The sequence below is a fragment of the Vombatus ursinus genome, unplaced genomic scaffold (genome assembly GCF_900497805.2).
Source record: "Vombatus ursinus unplaced genomic scaffold, bare-nosed wombat genome assembly UNPS02014810.1, whole genome shotgun sequence".
NCBI lineage: Eukaryota > Metazoa > Chordata > Mammalia > Diprotodontia > Vombatidae > Vombatus > Vombatus ursinus.
This window is the reverse complement of record NW_020954588.1, coordinates 32837701-32862946: the sequence shown is the minus strand read 5'-3', so window position 1 is coordinate 32862946 and position 25246 is coordinate 32837701. Positions and strand designations below refer to the sequence as shown.

At 38.4% G+C, this 25246-nt stretch overlaps 1 protein-coding gene across 1 annotated transcript in view; it reads right to left on the bottom strand.

The window, feature by feature from the left end:
* Positions 1-276: 276 nt before the first annotated feature.
* SERPINI2 (serpin family I member 2) overlaps positions 277-25246 on the bottom strand; it is a 51554-nt gene continuing 26584 nt past the window's right edge. Inside the window, exons 7-10 of the mRNA XM_027876140.1 lie at positions 23406-23503; positions 9574-9660; positions 4610-4699; positions 277-468 (exon numbers count right to left, since the gene is read on the bottom strand). Coding sequence (XP_027731941.1) covers positions 392-468; positions 4610-4699; positions 9574-9660; positions 23406-23503 — 352 coding nt within the window. The 3' untranslated portion in view covers positions 277-391. The remainder of the gene's footprint in view (positions 469-4609; positions 4700-9573; positions 9661-23405; positions 23504-25246) is intronic.

Here is a 25246-nt window from a genome sequence, read left to right as displayed (position 1 = left end):
CCCTCATTTTACTGATTAAGCAACTAAGGCCTAGAGAGCTCAAGTGACTTGTTCAGATAAGTGACTCACCAGCTGAGAACATGGGGAATTTAATATCTCATTTGGCCATGTACCAGTATGAGTGTTTTTATAAAAAAAAAAATTTCAAAGAATTTTACTACCTACCATGTTTATATGCATGTTATAAAGTAGCAAGACTATGCAGAGAATAGTGACTACATATACACCAATAAGCCAATATATAACTTTCCATTTATTCATTACACAGGGCCTCCAATTTGTCTGTACCAGAAAAAAGAGAAGAAAAAGAAATGGAATCTTCATAATAATAGTGTTTGGCTAATCATTCGTTTTCTAAGCATTCATTTCTCTTTGGAGTCTCTGTCTTCATTTACAGTGAATCCATATCTCTTCCCCTCATCTTTTGGGCCTCAGGGTTTGTCACCCTTCCCATAAACAAAATTGATTCTAGGAAAAGAAAGGAAAAATCATTTTTTGCATTTTGGAAGGAATATATAGATTCGAGGTGACAGGGAAACTAACCACTAATTTATTTTTAAAATATTCCCTCCCCCAAATTTAAAAAAAAAAAGTTTTTTTTCCTGTGTCAGAATAGGCAGCGTGTAATATTGTATCCTTCTATTTCACTGTTCCATTGCTCAACTGACTTCATTTGTTCACATCATTACTACCATCATTATTCATTTTATTTATTATTAATCATATCACATGGAAAATTATAAAGCATTTATGAAATAACCACATTAAATCGGAAATCCTTCTTTGAACCAGCAAAACAAATAAAGTAGCTGTGGAAATAGTATTGAAATAATATACAGAGACACATCCAAGGTATATAAGTATGGTCATCAGCATGATGGAGGCTTCACCTAAATCTTAGTAGGTATTTTTTAATGCATGTAATGTGAGCCCTGGAGGTTAGAGATACCGCTTCCCAGCTTTCTTTATCCCACTCTGAATCAATATTTAATACTGAAGGAGATATTTTTCATCATTAATGCTTTCAGGCCTTCACGAGAGCTATATAGTAGAAGAAAGGATAGAAAAGCAAAGCACCTTTTTCTAGCCATCCCTCTGCTTGCTAGTTAATAAGAACTAAAGAATTAAATACAAAAAAGCCACAAATAAATATTGTGTCAAAATTGATTTACCCTTTCTCTAAAACGACTAAGAAAACTGACTCAAATGGGTTAAGTGTATTCAAAACTGTCTTAGTGCTTTAAGGTAATGTATTTCCTCCTAAGATGAATGCATGACACTTAAAAAATTGTAATGTGAATTCTCATGCAATTTTTTAAAAATACAGATAATTAAAATAAAAATACTTGGCATTCAGTATGGTTATGGAATGGTGCTTTGTCACTGGACCAAAGAAGATCAGAGTCTTGTAAATTTTACAAAAATCACTGGTCAGTTGTGGTCCACTATCAATTAATCATCAAGTATTTATGAAACAGCTAGTATGTGCCAGGCACTGCACTAAGGTCTGGGGATACAAATACAAAATTAAAACCATTGCTGTCCTCAAGGAGCTTGGAGTCTAATGTTGTTGAGTCATTTCAGTTGTGTCCAACTCTTCGTGATTTCATTTATGGGTTCGTTGGCAATGATACTAGAGTGGTTTGCCATTTTCTTTTCCAGCCATTTTACAGAGGAGTAAACTGAGGCAAATAGGGTTAAGTCACTTGTCCAAGGTCACACAGTCACTATTTGAGGCCAGATTTGAATTCACAAAAGTGAGTCTTCCTGACTTCAGGCCCAGCACTCTATGCACTGCACCTCCTAGCTACCTGTACAGTCTAATATTTATTTTTAATCATGGTGATAATTGATCATCCATATGGTAGAAATAGCTGATCATGCACTGGCCCAAGTACTTGGACCTAAGCACCACAGGAGCTGAGGCAAAACCAAAGCTACTCTATTCATCAGTTGATCCTAGTAGGGTATTGACTGTCCATTCATTAGATGACGGGCACTATAAGAACCAGCCATTGGATTCCACCCTTTGCTGGTTATCATCTTCACATATTAGATCACTGTATCCAGACCACTTTTGCAGCATGATTATTTGTCAAGGGAAAGGTAAGGGAGAGGAGGAGAAGAGAAGAGAGGAGAGGAGAGATTATTTAATAAAGTTTTAGTAATATCTGATTATCCCTAAGCAGATCTGAGAGTTCTGAACATGGCAGGTGGTTCTGTTATTTGAAGTGGAATGTCATTTTTCTGTGGGAATCAAAGGATTCACTTTACTTTTCAGAACTAAAACATTTCATGCACGATTATTAAAAATGTGCTACTGAAAGAAAGAAAGGAAAAAGAAAGGAAGGAAGGAAGAGAGAGAAATGGAGGGAGGGAAAGAGGAAGGACAAAGGATTTAGATAGGAAAGAAGAAAGGGAAGGTGAGGAAAGGGAGGAAGGGAAGGAAAAGGTGAGAAGGGGAGGAAGGAAGGAGAAAGAAAAGAGGAGAAGGAGAAGATTGTGTGTGTGTGTGTGTGTGTTAAGGAAGTTTTCCTAAAGTATCATTTGATTACACTCCAAGTTCCTTGATGATTAAATCAGAAGAAGAAATGAATCATTTTGGGGCAATGGTATTGGTTGAAAAAAACTGTTAACTGTAGATGAAAACTGATTGAACTTAACAGAAATTCGCACACATGCTCATACTCTCAAAGTCAAAGACAAGGTTGCCTGGTTTATGTAAAGCATAAATCCACTGTGGAGCACAGTGGTTTTACTTGTCAACATCTTCCTCTTTTAAATGGTACCTTGCATGCATTAGTAGGACAGCAGAACCAAAAATGAGGACAGCATATTGTCCCATCTCTCCTCTCCCTACAGGGGCCATTACTTCTCCAGTAAATGAGCTGCCCATCATCCTCACACAAATTTAAGGACACCCCCCCTTTTTAGACCTTCTCATCTCAACACTAACCACAAAGTGGGAAAGTTTCATTAAGGCATGATGACTAAGCATCATCACAAATAAATAATAAGTGGGATTTGTTCAGTACAGAGCTACACTGTGGTTTTGTTGATTGCTGTTATTTGGCCGTGGACTATAAGCAGGTCACCCTTACCCCCATGGAACTTGGGAAATAAAGGAGGCAAACATAATCACACCAAATGCCACTATTCTCTTGCCCATCGGTGCCCCCCTGATGCTTTATTTCTCTCTGCTCTTGAGATTCAGTGATTATATACTCATTTTAGAGAATAATAGGTATCTAAAGGTCAAAGATGTGTAGCTCAAATGACCTACTCTCAGCACATTTCTACGTAGGCTTATCCATCACTGCATTTGTGGTGAATGAAGAAAGTTCTAAAACTATTCATTTTTTTCAAGATGCAACACTTCCCCTGGGTCAGCCAGTAACCAGCTGCAAGACAGGTGTCCCCTTAGTTATCATCTGGTAAGACTGGGAAGAATTCAAGCCAATGTAACAATAGCTGCCATTTATATAATGTGCCAACATTTATAAAGAGAGGCAGTCGGGTATAGAGAGCCAGCCAGGAAGAGCTGATTTCAAGTGCCACCGCTAATAAATACTGGCTGTGCGACCCTGGGTAAGTCATTTACCCTCACATCTGTCCTGATTCCATATGTTCAGTTGCCTTTTTAATGTGCCATGCTGCCTTTCTAAATCAAGTGGAAGCTAGTTTATTCAGCCTATGTGAATTTGATCATGAATCTTTCCTGTGGGACCTAGTTTTCCTGGAGAAACTTTTCTAATCTCTGTCTCTAAAGCTCAGCTCATATGCCCCCTTCCTATGGGAAGCCTGTCCTGATTCCCCCAGCCCAAATGCTAGTGCCCTCTGTCAATTACTTTTGATTAATTTCATTTATATATATATAATGTGTGCGTGTGTGTGTGTGTGTGTGTGTGTATGTACTTATATAAATACACGTCTTCTCCTCTGATAGAATGTAATGTCTTTTAGGAGCAGGGATTGTTTCATATTTTCCTTTTTATCTTTCTTTTTATCCTATCACATAGCCTGATACATTTAAAAAAATATAAATAGTTGTTGATTGATTGCCTCACCTGCCCCCTAACTCTGCTCCTGTGACTGCCTTACTCTTCCTGGAAGCTCAACTTTGGAAGGGGGCCCCAGACCAGCCATTCTTAATTCTCTGAACTTGGCCACCATGGTTCAGCCAGGGTACCCCACCCCACCTGCTTCTCAGCTCTGTTTTTATGTGTTGGCTTTCCCCATTAGAATATAAGCTCTTTGAGGTTAGGAACTGTCTCTTGTTTTATCAGTATTTGTCTTAGCACAGTGCCTGGTGCATAGTAAGCCTTTAATAAATGTTTGTTGACTTACTGACTAATGTAAGCTGTATTCTTTTCTCCTTGGTGTGATATGACAGTCTTCCTTTAGTACCAGTTTACATGACAATATATGTCCCCACTATATCTTGCCTCTGGTCTTATCCCAAGCAAGGACCGGTATGGAAATGGCCTTTCATATTACCTACATTCCTATATAAAAATTGTGCCTGGTTGCAGTTACCCCTCAGCTCTAGAAGCCTGGTTTTTTTTTTGCTACCATGATCAGTAAACCACAGGGGTCCCAGTGAATTTACCTGTTGGGTTATTCTTCAAAATAAATAAGAAAGGTCGGTTAGCTACAAACTGGTTGAAATCCAGACTCATGATTATTGGCACCTGCCCACCTGCAAAACAAAAAACACATTGTCAATAGGATTGGTTGGTTGAAGTGGAAAGCTTTAGAGGAAAATATCTGTGTGGGTTTTTGAATAGGCAGGAAAGGCCACATTGTTTGAATAATTCACATGCAGAAGAAATGACTCATTTTCTAAACACAGAAATTTGGAATAAATTTAAGTGATAAAGAGCAAAAGATAAGTATCATATTATTTTTAAAGAATTCTTCTCTATACAGTTCTGCTAGCTGGCAAAGAATGCCAGCAATTATACTGTACTCCCTCACACTATATTAGATTACATTGAAGCTGTGGAAAAATTGGCATTCTAGCTTGGCCAAGTATCCAACTATTCCTTCTCAATGTATGCAGCTGACTTTGGTCTTCCATGATTGTCTCAAGACGCAGATCTGACCTGCATCCTGTCTACTCTTCAGCTTTGGAGAAGGGAGTAAGCATCTCTCATTGTCTTGGAACAGCCAAACTCACCAAATTTTCCAAAAATTCTATAATTTATTTTTTTATTTTTCTTGTTGCTGTTAGGGGTACTCCAAATGTGCCCTCTCAAAAGAAACCCTACACATATGCATAATTCAAAATCCCCAAATGTTTTGTGGTGTATGCATGGAGGATTTTTCCTGTAAGAGGACCTCCAGATTAGTGGGTTCAATGGACCCACTTTTTAAATGGACACTGATGAGCTGAAGGGAAATTTCAAGGAAGGCAACCACTATGGGTGAAAGGCCTTGAGTTTGTACCATAGGAGGAGGAGCTGAAAAAATAGGGAATGTTTAGCCTAGAGAAGAAATGACCCAGGGAAGACATGACAGCTGTCTTCAAGTATTTGGAGGGCTCTCATGTGAAAGAGGAATGGGACCTTTTCTTTAACTTCAGATAGAAGATAGATATTACAAAGATGGAAATCACAAAGAATTATATGGCACTTTAATGTTTGCCAAGCACTTTACAAATATTATCTCATTCAATCCTCACAGAAACCCTGGGAGGTAAGTGCTATTATTACCCCCATTTTAAAGATGAGGAAACTGAGGAAAGGTAAAGAAAACATTTCCTACAGTTAGCACCACCCAGGAGTGAAAAGGTGCCTTGGGAGGCAGTGGATAGGTTTCCCTATTAATAAAGGTCTTCAAGGAAAGGGTGAATAACCATTTGTTGGCCAAGTGGCAAAGAAAGTTGTTGTTCTAACAGGGGTTTGGCCAAGGGGTTCCTGAAATAATTGCCAAATTTAGGCACCTAGGTGGCACAGTGGATAGAGTGCTAGGCCAGGAGTCAGGAAGACTCATTTCCTCAGTTCAAATCTGGCCTCAGACACTTACTAGCTGCATGACCTTGGGTAAGCTGTTGAACCTTGTTTGCCTCAGTTTCCTTGTCTGTAAAGTAAACTGGAGGAGGAAATGGCAAACCACTCCAGTGTCTTTGCCAAGAAAACTCCAAATAGGGTCATGAAGAATTGAAACAACTGAACATAGCACCAGCCTTCCAAGGCTGTCGTGAGGATCAGATGAGATAATATTGTAGAGTGGTTAGCATAGTTCCTGGTATCTAGTGAGCGCTGCCTAAGTGCCAGCTGCTGTCATTGTTGGTGTAGTTATTTTGGATTTGTAGTTTACAGATTGTATATGCTCTCATTCCCTTCTTTTTGCAGCTAGCAGTGATTAGAGTGTTAGACTTTGAGTTAAGATGACCTGGGGCCTCAGACACCAGCACGTGACCCTGAGGAAGTTCCTTTATCTCCTCAGTCTCAAGTCTCCTCATCTGTTAAATGGGGACAACAATAGTCCCTCCTTCACAGAATTGTTTTGAGGATCGTTTGAGATAATATGTGAAAATCACTTTGCAAGCCGGAAAGCTCTATGTCAATACTAGCTATTATTAGTGTTTTATTAAGGTTTGTCAGTGTTAGCAGAAAAAAAGCTGATTACTTCCTTCTAGACCACACTAGTCTCATGCGGCTGATATTATAATTTGCAATAACTTGTTTATCCTTGAAGACTTGAAATAAGGAGGTTTTAAGTGATTTTTAAAAATTCATAAAATATCTATTCCTCTTTTGTAAATATTTGATTAGCAGCATAAATGGATAAGAAAATGTATGCTCAGTCAGGGATGTGTGACAGTCACATCATTCTCCTATGTGAAACATTAGGTTTTCACCCCCAGTTATTGGGTCAAAAGTATTTTGGTTTTTGTCTGAATCACTCAAATGGTTCCCTATTGGAGGATATCAGTGATCTTTCTCCATAAGCACAAAGTAGGTCCTTCTCATCCTTTGCAATTCACATTCACATTTTCCATCCACTCCCTAGAGAATCCTCTGAATTCTCTGGCAGCTCTCCTCTGGTGCTTTTATTATTTTGTGACTATCAGGGCTGGACCCCCTCTGCTGCTCTCCCTCACATGAATTGCCCACATAAAGGAACCAACAGTAAGAGAGGAGTCAGACCTTTGCCCTTCTTGGGTTCTGCTTCCGGTCATCAACCCTTGGCAAGGGACTGTGCACAATCACATAATTTAAGTTTGACAAGAAGTCAGTTAATCTGGCTTCACTTTGTTTGTGGCCTGTATCCTTCTAGGAAGTTTCATTGTTGTTGAGTCATTTCAGTCATGTCTGAATCTTCATGACCCCTTTGGGGTTTTTTGGGGGGCAAAGATACTAAAATGGTTTGCCATTTCCTTCTCCAGATCATTTTATAGATGAGGAAACTGAGGCAAACCAGACTAAGTGACTTACCTAGGGTCACTCAGCTTACAAGTTTCTGAGGCTGGATTTGAACTCATGAGGATGAGTCTTCCTGACTCCAAGCCCAGTGCTCTAGCCACTGCCCCAGCCAGCTGTACCCGAAAGTTCTAGTCTTATAACATATGTAATATATGTGTATTATTTGTGTGTGTATTCTGACTTAAAGTCAGGAAGACCTGGGCTCAGATTCTGTCACAGATAATCGCTAACTGTATGTCTCTAGGCTAGTCTCTTAACTTCTCAGGACCTCAGTTTTCTCATTCATGAAATGAGAGTTGAACCTGCTGTCTTCTAAGCTCCTTTTCAGCTCTAAATGTGTGGGTACACCTATCTATCTACATATCTACATCTACCTATTTACATACATACTACATGCATCCATCCATCTATCCACACATACATACATATGTACACACACATACATACATATATACACACATCTGGGAAGGGAATGCAGTTCCTATCCCACATTCTCACCCAAAGGACAAGGTCATTTTTTGTGAAAAAATGTGTATTATGCCTGATGTGTTCCCTTCCAGTGCTGAAATTCTATGCTGCTAGGCTTTGGTGGTCCTCCTTAGACCTACAGAGTAACTTTTAAAGCCCCTAATGCAGAGTAGTGGCCAGCTAATGACAATATGGCAATGATAAATTTAAAGTCTATCCATTTAACCTACAAAATTCCTTGACGTTGCATGCCATTTGAAAATTAATCTGAATGACATGTTTTAATGAAGCACTGTTCTCAATGCAGCTATTAATTTATAGACATTTATCAGACAGAGTAAAAGATAAGTTTTTTAAAAAGGCATGCACTTGAAAATATTGATTTGGAACTGAAAAACTGTATGATTAGACATTAAGAAAAATCACTGAGAGACTCATTAGAGTTGGTTTGTCTTCAATTTCCAATTAGTTCTCCTAGGTTTAAAAAAAATTTAAAAAAGGTCTATATTACAGAATTACATGAAACTTAGGCACTACATAAACCATCCTTAATTGGAAGTGGAACATGAAAGCATCATTCTGGTAGAGTAAATGGCCACAGTCACCAAAGTGGAATCAGCAAAGTTGGGAAAGAATAAGAGTAATCAAGGATGATAACCAACATTTTTATATGGCACTTTAATGTTTGCCAAGCACTTTACAAATATTATCTCATTCAATCCTCACAGAAACCCTGGGAGGTAAGTGCTATTATTACCCCCATTTTAAAGATGAGGAAACTGAGGAAGAGAGGTTAAATGATTTGCCCAGGGTCACACAGCTAGGAAGTGTCTGAGACTGGATTTGAATTCAGATCTTCCTGACTCCAGGTCCAATGTTCTTTCTACTGCACCACCTGGCTATATCATAGGTCAGTATCAATAAAATTTGTCTAAGACACATTCCTAGAAATTCAATACAAGATATAATTTTTGGTTAATTTCATTTTTTAATCCTTGAATTGATGTATTTTATCTTCTCTGCATCTGGGCAGCCCTATTATGCCAATTTACAAGTTGCCTGGCTTATATATATATATATATATATATATATATACACACACACACACACACACACACACACATATATATATACATATATATGTATATATGTATATATATGTATATGTGTATATATATATATATAAAACGATAATAATAATAACAACAACAACTAACATTTCCGTAGCATTGTGTGGCAGGTACTGTGCTAAGAGCTTTACAACTGGTATTTCACTTGATCCTCACAACTACCAAAGGAGTAGGTACTATTATTATCATCCCTGTATTACAGATGGGGAGAATGAAGCAGGCAGGAGTTAAGTGACTTGCCCAGAATCGCACATCTAGTGAGTAACTGAGGCTGGATTCCAATGCAGGTCTTGCTGACTCAAGGCCCAGGGTTCTATCCACTGTTGCCCCTCTGAACTTTAATACACCAGTTGATCTATTCCCTGGCTATTTGCTATAGCAGAACAATGAATATTCAACTTATTGCAACAATTTCTTTATCACGTAGCGTGATTAGGATGGGTAGAGGAAAAGAAGGAGCGGTGTTCCTGGACGAGCTGAACCTCTGATAATTGTTCCTCTTAAGCCTTCCTGCCATTTATTTGTAAAACAAATGTCTGTCTTACCAGTCGATGCTGCTGCTTCACTGCCATCTTCATTTATCACAAAGGCAATTTTTTGTGTGATTTGAGAGACGTGCAAGTCAGATGAATCTGAAGGAGAAAATGGAGAGTATTTTCAATCATGAAAGAGAATAACCAAGAAACATTGCCAGGTAGATTGCTGCCAACAGTATTTCCTTTTTCTTTTCAATGATCAATGAATAAGAATAGAAAAAACAAGGCTATTTTTGTTTGGTTTTAAAGACCATAGGCCTTGGAACAGGAGGCATATGAACACCTAGACCCATTTAATGGAAAACTTTATTAATGAAACACATTTGTTTTGACACCCTGACTTAAGTCTAATAACAGTTGTATTTTCCTCATTTAATTTAAACGTATGCTTCATTTTAGATTGTCAATCAATCTAGATTTTTTTCCTATTTATTTGGTTGATACCTTTAATGCCAGTTGAGTGAATATGCTTCCAGCAAGCCAACCCAAACAAATGAAAAAGAAAAAAGTATGAAATGAGGGACCTTCCTGCAGTGGAGGAGCACAGAAGCCTCTAGAAGACAAACAATGGAATGTCTGAAAGGATCTTTTGGTACAGCCTGAAGCCATGGTAGGAATACTTGGGGGTGGGGAGGGAGGTGCTTTCCTGCATCAGGGGCTCACCGGCCAGAGAGGATTGGTAGGGGGACCAGTGACTGCACATGAAGGAAAGTTTGGGATGGGGAATGAGGAAGGTTGGGAAGGATACAAATGTAAGTTCTAAAGAGAAGACTAGGAAGCACATTTTCGAAGGGTCTGAAAAGCAGACCAGACCTAGGACCAACAGCAATATCAATCTACCTCAGTCCAGTTGAATGGATGTAGTATCCATCTCACTCCAGACAACACTGAAACAAGTAAAAGGAACAGGTTTACCTATTCCTTAAACTGTGCCTGACAAACTGATCTGTGGCTAGACTAAGTTTGTGTAAGAAATCTGCACTTTGTAAACAAGTGAAATCCTTTTAGATGTTCTAAATTGTAAGGGGGCCTAAATCACTAAAGACACTAGAAGTTTTATTTCTTTAAGTCCAGGAAAAATAAAAATTGTTGAGGAGAGAGAGACAGAGACAGAGAGATACACAGAGACAGAGAGAGAGACAGAGACAGAGAGACAGAGAGAGACAGACAGACAGACAGAGAAAGCACAAATGGTTGTCACTTTCCAGGAGACTGGAGAGATTGGCACTGAACCTTGAAATGTCTTTGTCTTGCCACTCAGATCATTAAGAGAATCTAGCAGGGGTTCTGTGTACTCAAAACTGCTGGAACAATGGGATTCACTCCACTTTCTATCTCTTTCTTCTGTTTTGTCCTCAGAAACAATGAGTGGCATGGCTCATTATGAAGTGTTTCTCCAAATCGACTGACTGGCTCTACTATGAATTTATATTATCTACTCATAACTGGGCTGTCAGTCTTTTTAAAATGATTCACTATTACTCTCCATGGCAGCTATCCCACCCCTCTTCTCAAGTCTCCCATGGCACCTTCCCCACCCTCTAGGCTGAGGACTCCACCTCACAATTCACTAAGAAAATTACAGGTATTTGCTGAGATCTCCATTTCCTGCCCTAATTCATCTCCCCAGTGCCAGTCCCTCATATCCCAATACCTATTGAACATCTCAAACTGGATGTTCCAAAGACGTCTTCCATCAAACTCATTATCTTTCCCCGAACCCTCCCCTCTTCCAAACTTGTCTCTGTATCAAGGACACTTCCATCTCCCAGTTACTCAGACTCACAACCTTGATATCATCCTCAACTCCTTTTTCTCACTTCCCCCATCTAGCAAATTCGTAGCCAAATCTTATCATTTCTACCTTCACAACATCTTTTGTATATATCCAATTCTCTCTACTCATAAACAACCAATTTACTCTAGTTTGGGCTCTTATCATCTCTTGCCTAGACTACTGAAAGAAATTAAACAAGCCACAAATGCAAATTTATCTCCAAATATATCTTCAAATTAAATATATGTGTATATAAATATATACACATATGTAGGTACACACATACATATACATACACATACATACATACATACATACATATATACATACATACATAGATTTATAAGCAAGAGCCTTTTAATGGGTCTCTCTGTCCCAAGTCTCTATTCCAATTCTTCCTCCATTCAGTTGCTAAAGTGGTCTTCCTAAAGTGTAAGTCTGATCAAATCACCCCCATGCTCTACAAACCATGGCAGCTTCCTATTACCTCCAGGATCCAATAAAAAGTTCTTTTTATAATTTAAAGCTCTTGATTCCTTGACCCCTTCCTGTATTTTCAATCTTCTTCTACTTTGTTCCCATCTACAAACACTAATATCCAAGTGGTCAGGCATTCTTGCTCTTCCTTGCACCCCCAAGCCCCATGTCATGTATCGGGCCTTTGTATCTACTATCCTCCATGGCTGGAATGTTCTTCTCTTTACCTCTGACTCCTAGTTCCCAGGCTCATTTCAGATTCAGCTCAGTTACTACCTTCACGAGGAGGCCTTTCTCATTACCCCCAACTTCTAATTCCTTCCCTTTGAGATTATTTCTCTTCTACTTTGTGTCTTCCATATAGAGCTATTTATTTTATTCTCTCTCATTAGAATGCAAGCTCCTTGAGGGTGCCAACATTTTTTCTTATTGTCTTTCTTTGTATTTGTGGGGCTTAGCGTAATGAATGGCACATACTGATAGAGAAGAACTTCACCACTCTCAAGGCAGGCACCTTCCCCAGCAACCTACAGCTCTACATAGCTTGCCGCCCTTCACAGTAACCCTATCCCCATTGCTTTTCAGACACAGAGAATTGCCTGACACCCTAAGAGTATGCCACTTGAGGTTTAACCCTTGGGAACAATGATAACCTAACTAAATGCATTCCACAATGATTAACATAATTCCCACCTGTCATATCCATCCCAAATCAATGATTTGGAATCTCCTGTTGCCATTGTTCATACCCCTTTATTTATCCCTTATTGATGACTCCTTTATTCTCATCCCTCTCCACTCCCCCCCACCGCCACCAGCAAGCTCCAGTTCCAAGGCTGTGATCCCAGGAATGCCCAAATGGAATTTCATATGAAACCTTTGCTTTTCTCACTCGCTCCATTTTCATGTTCTCTCCTGATGACATAGTTTCCCTGGCTCCCCTTTCCAGCACCTGATGCACTTTCACTCATACCCTCCAACTCACTCATCGTGGGAGAGAAGTTGGATTGCTCCTTACTCCCCCAGTGCCATGTCCTAACTCTCTCTCTACCACCATCACTCAGTAACCTTTTGAGGTTCATTCAACTGATATTTATAAGCCAATCAAGATTCTTTTAACTGATGTCTATAAATATCTAGAACACTCTCCTTCCCTCTTCATTGACTTTGGTGTCTGGCTCACAGTCTTTCTCTCCTCCCCACCTCCTGCCCTTATAGTAAAGGACTTCCACAAATACCCTAAGCTCTTAATTACTCAGTTTACTAATTTCCCATGACCTACTCCTCTTCCTCATCACAGATATACACAGTGATGGTCATGTCACCAACCCTTGGCCTTACCCACAAGTATTCCACATCCATGGTTGTGAACTCTGAAATTCCTTTATCTGATCATAATCTGTTGCATTCCAACTCTCCCTCTGGCTTGCAACACTAAACCCTGTTCTTCATCTTTACCTTCAATCAATCCACCCCTCACTTCTTTCCCAAGCAATCAGTCCTGCATTGCCTATATTCTTTTCCTTTCCTTATCCTGACCCCTTGGTGAACCAGCTCAACTCTATACTGCCTACTTCTCTTGAATCTCTTTCCCCTCTACCCTATCAAAGACTTTGCCATTCTAAACCTTAACCTGGATTACTCTCACCATCCAATACTTTTGCTCTCATGACTTCCAGTCTTTCATCTCCCACTGCCTATTAGACATTTCAAACCAGATGTCCCACAGACATCTTAAACTCAACATGACCAAAACCAACTGAACTCATCATCCTGCCCCCAACAAGTCCCTCTCCTCTTCCTACCTTCCCTATGACTCTGAAGGCTACCACCATCTTCCCAGTCACCAGGGCTCACGACTTAGATGCCATCTTCTATTCCCTCACTCGCTCTTTCATTTTGTTTATCCAGTCACTGGTCAAGTCCTGTCATTTCTACCTTCCCAACCTTTCTAATATTGCCCCCTTCTCTTCTCTGACTGCTACCATTCTGGTACAGGCTCTCCTCACCTCATTCTGAGGCTATGGTTGGTCTCCCTGCCTCAAACCTCTTCCCACTCCAGTCTTTCATCCACTCAGCTTTCAAATTGATCTGGTACATAACTGACCATGTCACCCCCCCCCCCGTTCAATAAACTCAAGTAGCCTCTATTGTCTTGAGGATCAAATGTAAAATCTAATATGGGCTTTTAAAGCACTTCATAACTTGCCTCTTCCTACTTTTCCAGTCTTCTCACACCTACTGCCTTCTACATACTCTGCCATCCAGTGACATTTACTTCCTTATTATATTTTGCACAAGATATTTCATCACTCAACTCCATGAATTTTCATTGACTGTCCTTCATGCCTGGAATTCTCTCCCTCTTCAACTATTCCTGTATGGCTTCCTTCAAGTCTCAGCTAAAGTCCTTCCTTCTGCAAGTAGCCTTTTTAAGTCTTCCTTAATCTTAGTGTCTTTCTTCTGAGACTATCCCCAATTTTTCCCATATAATATTTTGTTTTTACATTGTTTTGTGCATGTCATCTTTTCCATTAAAGTGTGAGCTCCTTGAGAGCAGGGATTGTTTTTTTTTTAACCTTTCTTTATATCCCCAGCACCCAACATTGTTCCTGGTACATAATAGGCACTTAATAATAAATGCTAGGTGACTGAATAGTTTGTGCTTGAAATACTTTTTTTTTGGTCTCATGGACTGCTTACTGGTCATTTGTATTTTTAGCAATCACTTTCTGGATAAGTATGATTTAAATTTTGTCATGAGTTGGTGTTTTCACTATATAAAGTAGGATAGGTGAGGAGGTGAAACATATGAATAATTGATCATGCCAAGTTCAGCTTACTGGAAACCACCCTCCTCCTTGTCAATTAAAATGCTGTCTGAGGGTTCAAAACATTTAATGAATTTTAATATATAATCAGCATTAAGTTTGAAAGCTTTCTACTTTACAGAGAAAAGAAGCCTGAGACCTTTGCTCCACACTAAAACCTTTAAGAGGTAATCTCATTATCTTCAAGCTGATATTTTTCTTTGTATCAGTGAACTTTGAGTATTCTCTACCCTGGAGGCCAGAGAAAGGGGAGGGGATATGGAGCTGAGATTTTAAGGGTAAATCATGCTCTCTGCCTGGCCCCTGTACATAGAGGTAGATATGGTCTGGGAAAATCAGTTCTGTTTCCTCTCCTAAAGGGAAGGGCAGGACAAGGGATTCTTATCCAAATTGCCCTCCATAAGAACATCTGCTGAGTACAAATAGAATTATTTCCATTCATTTGGTGTTTTAAGATTTGCAATGCACTTTCCTCACAACAGCCTTGTGATATAGGTATTATTATCTGCAATTTCAGAGGCAGCTACAGAGGACATAGGTGGATATAAGTACAGTGGATAGAGAGTTGGCCTCAAAGCCTAGAGCACGAGTTCAAGTCTGGCTTCTGACATGCACTAGATATGTGACCCCAGGTAAATTATTTAACTTCACAGTGCTTTAGGCAACTTTCAAAGACTTTAAGTGCTTGGAAGATGGGATGCCAATCTGCCTTAAGGGAGGAGCTCTGGGAGTTCCTTCTACCCAGGAAATCACAATTCCCATCTCTATTCCTCCATCCACATTTTATAGATAAAAAAAGTTAGGCTGTAAGTGGGTAAGTGACTTGTCCATAACCACACAGATGGTTAAAGACGTGATATAGGATTCACAGCTAAACATCCTGAATCTAAGTCCAAGACTACATACTTAACTGACTTGGTCGTGAATTAATGAGCAAAAGGATTTCAGGGCTTCCTCCTTGTCTGTCAGCAGGCCTGGGGGACTGTCTTATCCTTGAACTCATCTTTGTGACATCCCAGGCTGCTTTTGCATTTGTATTCCCAGTGCTTCACCCAATGCCCAGCTCAGAGCAAACACTTAATAAATGCTTTTCATTCAGATGTAGCTGGTCAGCTGTAATGGTGGCACTGACCACCACCAGATCTGGGAACCAGAGTTCATCTAGAACTGGGGCAGAGAACAGAGAAACTAGAAGTAAAACTGCTAGTGACAATTGGGGATATTGATCCTTTCCTGCTGGGGATTTGCTTTTAGCTCCATTATTACTTATATAACCTCTTCTAAACATAATGGGATCAAAGGTTCAAAGATACAGTGCTGGAAGGTAGCTCAGCGGCTTTCTAGTCCAAATCCTCTCATTTTACTTATCAAACTGAGGCCCAGGGAAGATAACCGATTCGGTCAAAGTTATATAGGAGTTATCAGAGATGAGATTTGAACCTAGTACCTCTGATTTCAGTCAGTGTTTTCTTCCTTACAACATGTATTGTCAATTCAATTTAATAAATATGTATTAAGTGCCTACTAAGGGTAGTAGCGGGCAGGTAAGTGGTACAGGACATAGAGTACTGGACCTGGAGCCAGAAAGATGCATCTTCCTGAGTTCAAATCCATATTCAGACACTTACTAGCTGTGTGACCCTGGGTAAGTCACTTAACTCTGTTTGCTTCAGGTTCCTCAACTGCAAAATGAGCTGGTGTGACAATGGAAATGACAAACCACTCCAGTATCTTAGCCCAGAAAGCCCCAAATGGGGTCATGAAGAGTCAGACACAGCTGAAACGACTGAATAAAGGAGTAATAGACTTTGTTTGGTACTGAGATAGAAAGATGTAAAAAGATACTAACCTTGCCTTCAAAGAGTTTACATTCTGATGAAAGAGGTAGATGGAATAAACCAACATAAATGACAATATAAGATAGAATATAATAAGTGTAAAGGTTAAGTCTATACAAAGTATCAAGAGAACTCTGAGGCTACAACCTATAAGATCTGAAGAATAATGATACCATAAACAGTATAGAAAAATTAGAAGGAGAACAGAGGTTTAGGGAAAAAGATAAAGAGTTCAGCTTTAAACATGATGGTTTTGGGATTCTAGTGGGATATTTGGTTGACGATACCCCACAAAGTATAGCTCTGATGAGAGGCCAAGTCATGAGATCTATTTGAGTTGAGTTGGGAAGGTATGAAGCAATCTGCTTAGGGATGATCATTGAAACCTTGGGAGCAAATGAGATGACTAAAAGAAAAATTAGAAATAGAAGAGAACCAAGGCCATATTTTTAATATACATTCCATTTAAGGGAGAGAGGGTTAGAGGATTTAGACTTAATAAAAGAGACAGAGAAGGATCAATTAGAGAAGGGAACCAACCATTCAGGTGCAAAGTCATGGAAGCAAAAGATAGAGAGAACATGAAGAAAAATGAGACAGTCAACAAGCAAAGTCAGTGTGAATAAGAACCAAAAAAGATGATTGGATTTGCTTACAGGAAGAGCAATTTTAGTAAATTTGTGAGGTGGACGCCAGATTGGAAGGTATTAAGGAACGAACAGGTAGCAAGCAGTAATTGTGTGCTACTCATTCCAAAAGTTTGGCAGTAAAGAGCCGAAAAGAGATGGAACGATGGCTGAATGGAGTAATAGGGTCATAGGAAGATATTTTTGTTTTGACTGTCCTTAACTTATTTTTATGTGAAGGAGAAAGAGCTATTTGAGGGATGAGAAACCAAATATTTGCTAAAGTGGAATGAATTAAATAATCTTACTCAATAAAAGGGTCTACATCTGAAGTAGTTTATATATGTTTCTTCTTCCTAGGGAGATATAGAGGAGAGTCATCGTAGAGAAATTCTGAGGAATAACACTAACAAGTATGCCAGAGATTAGTTATTTAGCAGTGGGAGATACTCCAGCTTCTATGGCAACAGAGTGAAAAATCATTCCTTTTTGACCGAAAAAAAGATAGCATGAGGCTTTCATTCTATTAGTGAGGGGAAACTTTGCATAACTATAATAGCTTTCTTCTGCCATAAAGATAAAATGGTTAGAAAGATAGGAACCAAGAATCAGAAATCTGTTTGTTTGTTTTCCCTGCTGGACTTTTATCACATGAAAGAGGTAAAAAATGGGAAGACAGATAGTGAAAGACTAAGAAAGCACTGGCTAAGCAAGAAAGCCAAAAACAACAAATAAAACAACAGCTGATGATCACCAGCATCCATGAGAAGTTGGTGTTGCTTTTGACACTAAACTGAATTAATGCCCCAAACCATGACAAAACCCAGGAAGAGTCCAGACTCCATACTAAAATAAGTATCTTGGATTATAAAAGACCATATTAGTTTAGTCCTGTGAATATGTTAGGAAATGTGATAAATAAATAAGTTATAGCTTTATGAGAAAGCTATCAAATTGTGCCTCAATTTTTATTTCTTTAAAACCTTGCTCAGTATTTTATACTAACTTTCAACTCACTTTGGTCATATTTTTAAAATTATTTAACAGTTATATTATGTATGAAATATGTTTTACCTGATTTCACATGCATAACCTATATCAAATTGCTTAGTGTCTTAGGGAGGAGAGAGGGGAGGAAGAAACATTTGGAACTCAAAATCTTATTTCTTTAAAATGAATATTAAAAATTGTCTTTATGTGTAATTAGAAAAAATAAAATGCCACTAAAAATAAATAAACAAAAAAAGGAATTACATTATGAATGCTCAAAAGGAATGAAGAAGAAGAAAGCTTGTTAATATCTTCTATAATAACCAAATGATAAGGTTTTTATGAAGAGGTAGAGTGTAATTCACATATGTCAGGCTACTTACTAATCTAATCAAGAAGGCTTTCAGAGGAATTTTGAGGGCAAGAGAGAGAGAAAGCCCAGAAAAACTGCAAAATTGCATACTATGAAGCAGGTAATATTAAATATACATAAAAGATAGCTTTTAGTAATTCTCAAATGAAAATAGAAAAGAACTGAGGCAAGAATAATACTGAAGATTCAAGGTGTATCAATATATAGAATATAAAAAATGAAATGGACTTTAAATTTTCACACATGAAAAATGCAATCAAATAGATATTGAGACTTGGTGTTATAGTTTGATTGGATGATAGCAGAAGAAGAATATGTTCAAAAAGAATCATAATATGGAAAAGGAGGGAGAATAGCACTAGCACTTAAGAATGAAAGAACAGTAGAGAGTATTTGGAGAAAGATAAAAGGAAAAACAAAGCAATACTATTGGGAGAAAATACAACAAACTACTTGACAAAAGAAAGGGAATGGATTATGCTTTCCAAATACAGATTACATAATTTGTTCAGAGACAAAGTATAAAGTCAATGATGAACAATTAAGTTTAAATCCAAAGTCTACCAGAACTACAAGTGTAATTCTGCAAAAAGTAGGGCATCTGATAAACTCTTTAGGTAACCTGAAAATCTCTCAAAAAATAGAGGAAGGAATGAGGAGAAATAATCTGGACTAAATTCTAGCTGATAAGAAAATATAGTGGTTGAAAAGTCAATAACAGGGGCAGCTACGTGGTGGAGTGGATAGAGCACTGGCCCTCAAGTCAGGAGGACCTGAGTTCAAAACCTGCCTCAGATACTTGATACTTCCTAGCTGTGTGACCCTGGGCAAGTCACTTAATCCCAATTGCCTCACAAAAAAAAAAGACAATAACAGGAATCTTGGAAGAAAGTAATCAAATTAACTTTCAGTTTGTAATGGAAAGAAAATCACACACTAGGATTAATCAGAAATATACTTTAAGCTTTAGGAAATGAAATTTCAAAAAAAAAATTACCAGAAAAGATGACATGACATCATAGCCTGAGACTATAAAATGTAATATCATAAGGGGATGGGAGATTTTTTTTATTGCAATTCTATCTTTATTGTTGAGATTCATATCAGTGACAAAATAAATTTAACAATGGAGAAAACAATGGAGCTATACAGAGGACTCTCTGATGACTTTAAATTTTAAAAAAGCAGATGGAGAAAAAGTGGGAAGAGGGTCACATAATCAAGGATGGAAAAATGTTAGAAGAAGAAGAGGAAGAAGAGGGAGGAGGAGGAGGAGGAGGTGAGAGGGAAGTGGAGATCAAGAAGGTTACATTTCAGAATCCACTAAAATTTATCATCAATCAATTCACACTCCGCAAGTGCCTACTATGCGTCAGGCACTGAAGTTACAAGTATAAATAATGAAACAATGTCTACTCTCTGGGAGCTTGTATTCTAATGGGATGGATGCCTTCTAAACCTCTCTTCAGTTTGAAAGAATCAAGGAAGAGATAGGCCCATTGGACAATGAGGTAATGTTAAGGAGAGAGAGAGAGAGAGAGAGCACAGACCACTTAATTTCTGTTTTGCTTCTCTCTCCTCCAGATTAAATGGTCTTCAATCTAACAAGCAACATGAAGAAGAAATGAAAGGCAACAGCAGGTAAAAATACTGTAAGAGATTACCTAGCTACTTTAAATGTGTTCAAGTCTTCGGGCTTAAAAAAAAATTCCCTCCCATGATAGTAATAGAATATGTTAATGTCATTCTAGGACCTCTGTTGGTGATATGTAAGAAGTCATAGGGAGAGATGCTAGAAAATTGAAGGGTTGTTATCTTGGTTTGTTAAAAGGAATCAGATAAAATTGAGAGATAGGGGAAATAGAACTTCAAGCAAAGAAAGGATGCTCTTGTATAGGAACTCCAGAATCGAAGAATAGAAGTGTAGGAAAGGGTGTTTGGCCGAAGATAACAGGAGAAAAATAAAGTAATATTGTTGTGAGAACAGACAAAGAATGTCTTTCCCATTTTGCATCCTTCCCCCCTTCCCCACTTTCCCTTTAATATTTCAGTGAAAGATTTTTTTTTAAGATCTACAAATCCCCTGCTATGCAGATTCTTCTCAACCGTGGTTAGGTACGCACTATTTCTTTGTAGAGGTCTATATTCTGCTAATATGAAAGATTAGTCTACTTCCCCATGCTTTATCTTTTTTAATTTTTATTTTTACTATCCATAATGTAACTCTTTAGTGATAAAAAAATTAATATGTAACAAAAAAGAAAAAGATGAATTTGGGAAATTCCAGACTAATGATCTTTATATTGCTCTTACAGAAAAATTCTAAAGGATTAGTAAATAGCAAGCATTTTGAAAAGAATAAGGAGGTCCCTAAAGTCAGCACAGAGTCACTCACATCAAACTAATTATTATTTTTTAATATAATGGAACTGCTAGATTTGTAAGACACACCTTAAATGAGTGCCTGGGCTTTAATTTCAGCAGACTTGACAAAATCTCCCATGATATGCTTATTGGTGAAAGAATAAAATGGTGGGTAATTAATAAAACTTGCAGATAGGTTCACAGAAGAGTGAGTGTTGATTAATGATCTTCTGTTAATTTGAAAAGAGGTCTATAGAAGAGTAGCACAGGACCCTGTCCTTTCTGTTATCAGTGACTGGCACGAAGAAATGTAAGGTATATTTATCATATTTTTAGATAACCTATAAAGCAAGGATAGATAGACACTATGATTGATTATGTGCCTCTGCTATCCTAGGAGGTATGTACTACAAGTATTATCCTCTCTATACAGATGAGGAAACTGAGGCACAGAGAGCTTTTACATCCAAGTCTCACCAACCACATTACTTCAAATGTTTAACACTGATGAGACCACTATAGAAGTAAAATCTGAGAGGCCCAGGGGAGTGTGTCAAATTCTTATCTCAGGTGGAATATTACATTCTATAGACCAAGAGTGGCTAGCCCTGACCAGTGATATGAGTCAGAATTCACCAGCCTCATTGACAAAGCTACGGTATTTTTCCCCTAAATGTTCTGTGATACAGGGGAAAATGGGCTGTATTTATTGTCAGAGAACCTGGGTTTGAATCTCTGCTTTGCTGTTGCCTATTTATGAGACTCTAACTTCTCTGAACTTCAGAATGAGAGGATTGGCTTCGATGATCCCAAGCTAATGATAATCATAATTAACTTATAGAGTGTTTTAAGGTCTATGAAGCATTTACATATACGTTTACTCATTTGATCCTCACAGCAACCCTGTGAAGAAGGTGTTATTACCTCAGGGTAAAATGGGGGTATTATTATCCCCATTTTACAGATGATGAAGCTGAAGTTGATGGAGATTAAATGGTTTGCCCAAGATTATACAACTACCCCTTTCACACTGAGGAGATTAGGGGCATGGCACCCCCGCATTCTGGAAAATCCATGTGAAAATTTCGTACCAGAGAAGAAGTCTGAATTATTATGATATTAAAAGATGAAATATATTGATATTATACAATACTATACATGTATTTTATGTATTTCTGAGTTTCTAAACTTTTTCTGTGTGTCTGCTGGCCTACACATATTCTCTGCAGCTTCTGCAAAACTCCCAAAAAACTCCCATTTAATCTTTTATACCAACCCACGTTATATCAAAAGCATGATGGGGAAAGTCACTATGTGGAAGGGATAACTATACTGCCAGTCTGAGGCAGGATTTAAATTCAGATCTTTCTGATTACAAGTCCAGTGTCCCATCCATTACACATGGAGTTATTTCTAAGGGCCTTCCCAGCTCTAATCCTATCATGAATATGTAATTATTATATTATGCTAAATAGATCATACTAGCTAGAGGACCTTTAGGTAAATCTATGGCAGATTACCATGTTGAATCTTTCAGAAAACATGATGTATCAATCAATAATAAGTATTTACTGCCTTTGCAATTCATCAAAATAACAACATCAATACAGCTGTAAGGGCAATTTTGATTTTCCCTTCATGTTGGAAGGATGCATCCTGAACTTCTAAAAAGCCACATGTAGTCCACAGATCATGCATTACCTATCCCAGTGATTGACCTTTGGATCTGTGGCTCAATGGCACCAATATGCCACATTGTTTTCCACTCACTCACCCAAAGGAGAAACGGGCCTTCTAGGTGCTGTTCTATTTCTATGTCAGCAAACAATGATGAATCAGGGTGTAATCTCAGCAGAGACATTCAGCGACCTGCTTTGTGCTATAGATTTTCAGTGGAAAATCTTTGTCTAGTACAGGTTTACTGAATACAGGTCAGTATAAAATCCTTGAGGGTGGGGACTATGCCTTACTTGCCTCTGTATCTTCCCATGCTATGCCCAGTGCCCTGCCCATAGTTGACCCATAATGGCCTGACAATAAAACGTTCTGGAGTCTTAGATGAGGTCCGTGATAGAAGTGCTCTGTGGATTCTAGATCAGAGAACAGTGGCAGCTTGCAGATGACTGCTTCAAGGACTTTAATACTCCTGCATTAGCATTTCCAAAATGGTTTATGAGAATTTTTATTAGCTTTTGTTAGAGAAGGGCTGTGAAGTTATTATTCCCACTTTAGAGATCTAGAAATGAAAACGTCTGAAATAAAAACTCATGGTTGCATTTTAACTCCATAAATCCACCAAAAATTGCAGTTATCCAGCTTACCTAACAGTTCCAAAATGTTTTGTGAGCTCCATGAAGGGAATTATTTAAACAGAAAACATCCTGAGAGTTTATTGGCTGTGCGATGTACAGAAGTGACATTTACACAGTCCGTTCTTATGTTTTATGGGGTCTATTGTTTTAAGTTTGAAAACCAAGTGGTTAAGGGGCATAACTGAGGGAAGAAAAAAACCAAAAACATACTTTAAAATATCTGGAATAATATCACAATCATCCATCACACTACCTGCTATTCCTGAAAGGTCACAGCCACCACTAAATATCTCCGTTATATTCAGAGCCTTGAAAGCTTCCTTAAAATCTAATTTTTGTTCTATTTGAAACCTGTAGGGGAAAAAAAAGAAATTTTTGAAACATTCTCCATGACTCTTACCAGATTAGTTTTTTTTAACCACAATTGCCTGTGAAATGAAATACTTTTTTTTTTACAATCATCACATTTTATATTTAATCAAGTTTTGCCCTCTTTCCTGGGCCCCACATAAGTTAAATCTTCTAGTTTTCATTAATTTCTCAGAAACAATTGGGAAAATATTCCCAGGGGTTTTTCTTTTTGGTTAAATTAACCATGAAAAGAATACTTGAACAAGCTGTTTTATGTTGTGCCTCTACTTTAGAGATCAGCAGCTTTATCATAACTAGCATTTATATTGTACTTTAAACTTTGCAAAGCGTTTTACAGATAGCATCTCATTTTATCCTTACAATGACCATATGAGGTAGTTATTAACATTGTTATCCCCATTTTACAGATGAGAAAACCGAGGCAGGCAGAGACCAAATGACTGGCTCAGACTCAAACAGCTAGTGTCTGAGACTTGATTTGAACTCTCCAGGTGCAGCAATTTATCCACTGAAACCACCTGGCTGTGTATGGCTTCCATATACCCTCACAAAGTAGTGCTAAGTAGAGGAAGATCTGAGTCTGGAGTGGTATGACCTGGGTTTGAGTCCCATCTCTGTCACATCTACTTACCATATGATCACAGATCATAGACTTAGAGTTGGGAGGAACCTTGGAAGCCACTGAGTCCAACTTCCTCATTTTACAGATGAGGAAATTGAAGCTAACAGAGAGGTTAAGTAACTTTCCCAGGGCCACGCAGCCAGGAAGTGTCTGAGGCAGGATTCACCAGGTTTTCCCGACTCCAAGTCCAACACTCTATCTCAGTTGCCTGTATTACCTTGGACAAGATTCTGGGCCTCAGTTTCATCATCTGTGCCAATGGGTGAGTTGAACTGAGGTCTTTCCCATTTCTAAACCTAAGGTCCTGAGAATCTTCATATTGCAACATGAAAGTATACTTTTAGAGATGGCTCCTGGGCTGAATGTCAAAACTGACACCAAGAAGGCAGCTAAATGATCTATTCTTTAAATTTGCCTAGAGGGAAAAGAGGTCTTTAATTACTGTACTCAGAATGTGGGTTACATAGGCTTGGAGAGGGACATGAAAGGTCTAGGCTGCCCCAGTCAACAAGCAACAAGCATTTATTTAGGGTGCCTGTCATATACACCAGCTTTTCCTGGGCAATAAGTGAGCTGTGATGCCTAGAGTGAATCCATGGACATAGGAAGGCCATCCTTCACAAGTGGCCTTTGACACTTCTTAGCTAATTATATCACTTCAAGCAATTTTTTTAACTTCTCTGGACCTCTGTTTCCCCACATATACAACGAGAACAAGAATATTTATATTTTGCTCTTTGAGATGCAACATGGTGGAGTAGATTGAGTCTACCTGGGAGTCAGGAAAATCTGGGTCCAAATCCCACATCTTACACACAATGGCTGTGTGACCCTGGGCAAGTCACCAAACCTTCCACTCATCTCTAACTATAATTTTCAGGGGAGTTTTCAGAAGAAGTTACACACAGGAGCTCTCCATACCAGCAAAATTACAGAAGGAAGAAAGAAAGAAAGAAAGAAAGAAAGAAAGAGAGAGAGAGAGAGAGAGAGAGAGAGAGAGAAAGAAAGAGAGAAAGAAAGAAAGAAAGAAAGAAAGAAAGAAAGAAAGAAAGAAAGAAAGAAAGAAAGAAAGAAAGAAAGAAAGAAAGAAAGAAAGAAAG